The 6,397-nt window shown below is 44.4% G+C and overlaps 2 protein-coding genes across 11 annotated transcripts in view; one reads left to right on the top strand and one right to left on the bottom strand.

Moving 5' to 3' along the window:
- Positions 1-547: 547 nt before the first annotated feature.
- LOC124184214 (conserved oligomeric Golgi complex subunit 7) lies at positions 548-4,143 on the bottom strand. The gene is made up of 11 exons (XM_046573664.1): positions 3,859-4,143; positions 3,604-3,693; positions 3,292-3,477; positions 3,086-3,217; positions 2,828-3,011; positions 2,553-2,752; positions 1,969-2,463; positions 1,767-1,887; positions 1,519-1,692; positions 947-1,405; positions 548-868 (listed from the first exon to the last, which is right to left on the bottom strand). Exons 1-11 carry the CDS (start codon positions 3,859-3,861, stop codon positions 696-698), a joined length of 2,217 nt encoding a protein of 738 aa, XP_046429620.1. The 5' UTR covers positions 3,862-4,143; the 3' UTR covers positions 548-695.
- A 59-nt stretch (positions 4,144-4,202) lies between these two features.
- The window catches only part of LOC124184213, a 38,203-nt gene continuing 36,008 nt past the window's right edge, over positions 4,203-6,397 (top strand). For 8 of the 10 annotated variants that reach the window (XM_046573650.1, XM_046573652.1, XM_046573651.1 and 5 more), the window contains exon 1: positions 4,633-5,096. In XM_046573650.1, the coding sequence (XP_046429606.1) occupies positions 4,768-5,096 (329 nt within the window). In that variant the 5' untranslated portion in view covers positions 4,633-4,767. Of the gene's footprint in view, positions 5,097-5,591; positions 6,123-6,397 lie in introns of those variants that run through there. The other 2 variants (XM_046573653.1, XM_046573656.1) reach the window with 2 other exon arrangements.

The raw sequence follows: 6,397 nt of genomic DNA, 5'->3' as shown, positions 1-6,397 counted from the left end.
ACTGTGTTACTCGGAAGGCGAATGCAGCCAGCATCAAGACTAAATCGGTAACTCTCTGATGTTCTGCAATAATTTTTCAACCCTACCGTTGGAATATCTCAGGGGGCACAAGCGCACAACGATTTTTGGTTGTCACACCAAAGCCCGTTAGGGCAACTGTCTTTATATTCTTCAGTCAACTGCACTCATCACACGTGTGCTAACAATAAGTACTACAACAAAGTCTGATGTTCAAGTTTGAACACTACGCGAATACGCCTTATTTTATTCAACTTGTATACTACGCATTCATCGGTATTTCGTTAGCTTATAGAAGTTCCGTAAGACGGCGCCAGTCGATACTTTCGCTGGTTGAAAATCGTCTTGCGGCGTACAGGGCGGGAATCTCTTGCATCTCCGATTGTGGGCTGCATAAATTTTATCGATGTTGAACCCAGTCGAATAATTCAGAATGAGCTAATTGTAAGTAAGATTATAGATAAAAATTTTCCGAATTAGGACAATTTATTATATCAGGTAAGGTAGAATGAAGGACATAAATTAAACATTCTGTAGCAAAATGTTCTATTTACAAAATACATACGTTGCCACATATTGACAATAATCGACATTAGTGTCGAAATTTAGTCCATCATCGGCACTGTCGTGTTTTTTACTTTCACCGACAAGTTACATTTTCTGAAAAATATCCAAGTTCAACCCGACGAAGTTATATTTCGCATTTGTCTAATTGCAGCGACAACCCTTGCGTTGCAACCAGAACTACCGCTCTGATAATCTTCGGGGCTGAGTCTTAACAAGATAGACATCTGTTGTAACTGTTCAGTCAACGAAAGGCCCAATTCTTCCAAAATATTTCCTAGGTAATCTAAATCAAAGAAGGAGAAAAGTAAATAACTTTTTCTCTTTCATTTTGCATCTGCACTTTGATAATTATTATATTCACCTATGTCTGTGGCTAATTGTTTACATGCACCGGCGTTAAGCTCGCAGATTCCCAGCGTTTGATCCTGGAACATGCTGCAGGTTCCTTTGGCCACTATACCCAAAAGAATGTCTGTGAATCCTGACTCACTCGATCCTTGAGCGTATTGGGGATCGGCAGCTCTGAGGGCTTGCGTCAAACTTGGATTGTCTCTGAGCAAAAAAGGCTCCAAGTGTTGAGGTAAGGTCATAAGATATTGTCCAACCTGTGTTATGTATTCTTGGGGTGCAAAACTGTAGTCTGGTAAATCTGAACTTAAATTTGCCATTCTGTTTGCTTCCGATGACCATGCGGGTGCTTTTTGAACCAACAATAACTGCGTAAAAATTGGCGCGAAAATTACTTCGTAAGTCGTATTGTGTAAATCCGAGCAAAGCTTGTGAATCAATTGCGTTATCGTATCCAAAATAGTTTTTTCCTCTGCAAAAAATTTATGAAAAGATTCAACTTTTCACTCAAATTGTTGAACAGAAATAGGTAGAAAATTTAATATACCCAAAGAAAATCAATACCATATGCCTATCAAGGCCTACCTTTTTGAAACGATGTTATTAGATTATCGAATTCTTTTCGACCAGCAGCATCTAGTAACAATTCTTTGTACCGAGTAAAAACACTGGTATTCGTGTTCTGCAACTTGTTATTTGCATCTAAAATATCTGCCACCAACACTTTCTCAAACTGTTCAATGTGCCCTAAAAGCTCACCTGTAAAACAAGCATGCAAAACGCATATTTAGATGACTGCTTTGTAAATTATATGAATATTTTAAAACAATTACCAATGCTTTGCAACAATGTCAAACACATTTGGAACAAATTCCAATCTTCTTGCTTGATCTTTCTTCTTTCCAGTTGCCGAATGCCAATTTTATAAGTGTCCAAATACTGACTGAAGTACGCCTATAAAAAGATCAATCCATCGATTTACTGTAGTAAAATTTTACTCATGTTCAATCTCAGTGGATAATTACTGATGCTCACATCAAGTGCATTTAATAGTCCGGGATAGCCACAGCCAGCGGTGAAAATCTTACACCTTCCATTGGCGCTGTGTGCATTGTCGATTGCCCGTGACATACTAAGTGATAGTGAATTGATCGTGTCGCTCAGATCATCGTGAATACAGTCTAACGCTTTAATTTCATGAGATAATTTTGCTGTTTCGTAAACGCTGTATTTGCCGACGTATGAAACGTAAGGCGCAAAGATTGCTTCAGCCAATAAAAACAAAGAGTTTTGATTCAAAACTTTTCCTTGAGACGAGGTCTCAATAGCACCGTTCAAATTAACAGCGAACTCTCTAGCGTTTTCTTTGAGAAGAATCAAAGTGGCCAGATGAATATCACTTGATTCTTGCTTCAAAGCCCCTTCTATACATTCTATGAAATTTGGTGACAGACTACGTAATAAGTCGGCATAGACATCGACAAGGGTGTCAATTGACGAATTTGGAAAAACCTGATTGCACCACTTCACCTGGAAACAAAATTTTTGAAAATATTTGGCAAGATTCAACTGGACATTTCCGTGAGTATTTGCAGATGGGACTATTCAGCTTTTTATACCTGAGTTAGCCAAGTGGATAATAATTTGTCGTAATAAATTCTTAACCAACAGACAACAGTTTCTTCTTGCTCCAACTGTTCCTCAATTGTTTTTCTCCATTCTTGGCCCAAAGATACTTTCAGACAGTTGTGATAATATTTTAAAAGCTGAGGTAATCTATCCATTTTATTAAAAATGTTGACATACATCTTTGATTGCTCTGTAAACGGGTTAGGGTTCAAGATGTTTTCAGCTATTGTCAAGAAGTACAGAACTTGTAACAAGAAACTCATACCTAAACTTGACGCCGTAAACGCTTGAACTAATCTGGGGCTAGCCATAGCTTCGAGTCGATTTTTCAATCCCTCAAGCTGTAACTTTTTATCCTCATAGTCCAGTACGTTAGCTAGCATTGTTAGTGACTTTTGCATACTGAATAGTTTGTTGGCAATCTTTTCGACATCTCCCAATTCAAACACCTGTGAACGAAACGAGGAAAATCAAACCCCGAGCGCCGAGGAATTACTCTTTCAGCATCATAAGCAGAATATACCTCCTCCACGTCAGTTGCTAATACCGTCCAATTGTCGGCCTCGTGTAAGCCTTGCTTTGCTGTTTGTAAATCTGTTTTAATTCTATCTATCCTTTCCAATGTCACCATGGACAATCCGGTGTCGTTTTCTACCTGTAGAGAAATTGAGCTGGCGTTGAAGTACGAATGAACTCGAGGGTGAGTACCGATGGAAACGTGGGACATACTTTGGCAATCTCCTGTTTGACAGCGACCATTTTTTCCCTAAGCAGTAACGCTTCTTGCTGCAACACTTGCGTGTCTCGCAAGACGCGTGGCAATCCCGACAATACAGACTGACTAGTTTCCTCCAAGGCTCCATTGACCTGCTGGACGTACAACTGCAGCTTCATGACGAGCGACGAAACGAAAGCCTGATCATAGAACGAAGATTTAAATTGACACCAGCCAACAAGGATGACAAGAGGTTGATTTCAATTTCATCATATGAAAACACAGAACATCGGAGTCAGTTTAAACAAGAATAATGAAATGCTCACATCTTTGTATTCCTGAGCCTCGGCGGACTTGAATGTCTTATTGATCCAGTCTTTAACGTCGAAGTTGTCATCGGAAAAGGCGGAAACGTCCTGGAAACAGTATGTTTTGAGGTTATGAACGCGGCTCTTGTAACCTACGTCACCGTGTTTGTATTCATGCAAGTGCGGTAAATCGCGTTGGTGGCGGAGCAGCGAAGGGTCCAGCTTCGGCCGAATGACGGAAAATTAATGCAACATCGAAAGGAGCAGGTGTACCATTGTGGCGAGATGAAGGGGAGACGAGGCGGCGGCTTTCCGTCAACGATGGCAAACGACGGTTTCAATCTGGTCAAAACTGAGTCAGTCGGGGCGAATGTTGGTACGTGTTTGATTACGGACGATGACAAAACGATGACAACGTTATCGCTTCCGGCAGCAGCAGCAGCAGCAGCAGGTCTTTCGTGGGCGCCACGCCTCCGGGTCGCCGCCGGAGATGCGCATCGTGTTTTGCGCAACAGTTGGAAGTTGGAATTTTGCCCCGAATTTCCCCCCTACCTCTCTCCGCCCCCCAACCCGTAGACCACCAAAAAAGAAAAACGGCCAGTAGTTGGTTCACGTTTGTTATATATTTTTGCTACATACTATCATATAATTGATCCCGTTGACAAGTATATATTTTTAATACGCGTTACATAAAATAATATATTGTATATTAGAAGCAGGAGGTAGAGTATGATATTTTTCTATGCAACGGTGAATATATTACTGAAAACCGTCTACATTCTCTTCACAACCGCACGTTCCAACAATTGGCCAACGACGAGTTAAACTGTTAATTAGTAGCAGTTAATTTGAGGTTAGTTAGCAGCGATTGTTTAATCAGATTCGAGAGGAATCTTCTAGTTCAATCCTCCGGCATACGCGTACATGCACAAGGGCGTACCGTGACTACGTGCACGTACGTAGCCAACCACGTAGTAGCGTGTTTTAAAATTGAGGAAAATATCATGTCTACGTCGACGACTACGACGACGACGACGAAGCAGCAGCAGCAGCAGCAAGAGCAGCAGCAGGAGGCAAATAATATGGCGTCTGCGCCACGGATACGACGACGCCGATGCAAATTTATAGGAACTTGGTTGTCCCACAAGCAATTCGCTACCTGGCTAACGCCAGTTCGCGGTGATGATCACAAAGCGTACTGCGCGCTCTGCGACAAGGTGTTTTCCGTTGCCCACGGAGGCCTGCACGACGTGCGAGCCCATTGGAAGGGCAAACGTCACATCGGCCTTCAAGCAACAATCGGGAACACCGACGACGTCCCTAGCCAATCCGATCAGGTCCCTTCCCAAGGAGCAGGACATCATCACCACCACCACCACCACCATCACCATCAGCAGCTGCTGCTGCAACCATCTCAATCCCAGCCACAGCTACTTCCCGGTACTTCCTATCAGGTCCACCAACTGCTCCTCGAAAGGAACTCTCTCGGAGATCTCGAGTTCAGCGAGCAGGTAAATGCTCCTTTTCTGTTTTTTTTTTGTTTGTTTTTTTTTTGTTTTTCTTTCTTCCATTTATTGTCTCTTTTTTCTCGCCCTCTCACTTTTTCTCTTCTCTTTTTTCCGTGGTTTGCTTTCTCTCTCTCTCTCTCGCTCTATGTTGTTTCGTTTTCTTTCCTTCTGTTTTTTCTCTCCTCTCTTTTTATTATCTCCGATGTATATACCTCCTTTTATTACGAGTATATTGATTTTTACAAATTCTTCGACGAACGCCAGTACGAACGACGAACCAACGTCGACGCGAACGCGGGGGGGTCGAGGCTGTTGGCCGCTGCCTGCTTGCGTCCCTGCGACGACGACGGGAGGGTTTCGAAGCGAACGGACGGCGGTGGTGGAGTCGCTGTTTCCCTCTCCTAGTTCACCGCTTCTTCCTCCTCCACCCCCACCTCCTTCTCCTTTTCCGCCGCGCTCCCCTCATCTCGTCCACCGTCTCCACCTACTCCGCCGCCGCCGCCGCCGCCGCCGCCACCGCCGCCGCCGACGTCTCCCTTTCCCCGCCAACCACGGCGTCGCTCGCACTCGCTCTCTCTCTTTCTCTAAATTCATCCCGTCTCTCTTCATCCACCGTTCTTAACGTCAAACCACTTAGGGCCGCGGACCTCGGCAGTCAGTCGATCTTTCGTACCATTCCGGCATTTTCCACCTGATCGAGTGCAAGCGCAACGCCATTTTGGCGAAATATTAGTGCGCGAAATCAGAAACGTTGTTAGTTTTGTGGTTGACACTAGGTTATTACCGACACACCGATCGTTTCCGAGTGTTCCGACGGTACTGTCGTCGTACTTGTACATCGGCGAGAAGCAGGACTGTTCGTACCGGTGTTTCTTTTGACATCGTCGGAAGAGAGTGAGACCACAAGTGCCTCGAGAAGCAGCAAGCAAGCGTGTGTGTGAGAGAAGCAACGGCCTGCCTGCCTGCCTGCCTGCCTGCCTGCCTGCTTGCTTGTCGAAGTGGCGTGCTGCACGAGCACCGCTGGCTTGAGTGAGTAATTCGCTGCTTCATCGGCTCGGCCAAACGTGCGCGTTTATTATGCGGGCGTGAGTTTACTAATCCCATCGCCGATGCTTTACGCAAACCGGTTGACACCTCGTTACCGTCGTTACTACGTTCGCGTTACTCTCTATGCAGCCATGCTTTTCTCGTTTCCCTCTCTCTCTCTCTCTCTTTCTCTCACTCACTCGCTCGCTCGCTCACTCACTCTCGCTCGCTCCCTCGCTCGTTCTGACACTCTCTTTTCAACGTATAACCGACGACGC

The sequence above is a fragment of the Neodiprion fabricii genome, chromosome 6 (assembly GCF_021155785.1).
Source record: "Neodiprion fabricii isolate iyNeoFabr1 chromosome 6, iyNeoFabr1.1, whole genome shotgun sequence".
Lineage (NCBI taxonomy): Eukaryota > Metazoa > Arthropoda > Insecta > Hymenoptera > Diprionidae > Neodiprion > Neodiprion fabricii.
Note: the sequence above shows the minus strand (reverse complement) of the source record. Positions and strands in the feature narration are given on the sequence as shown.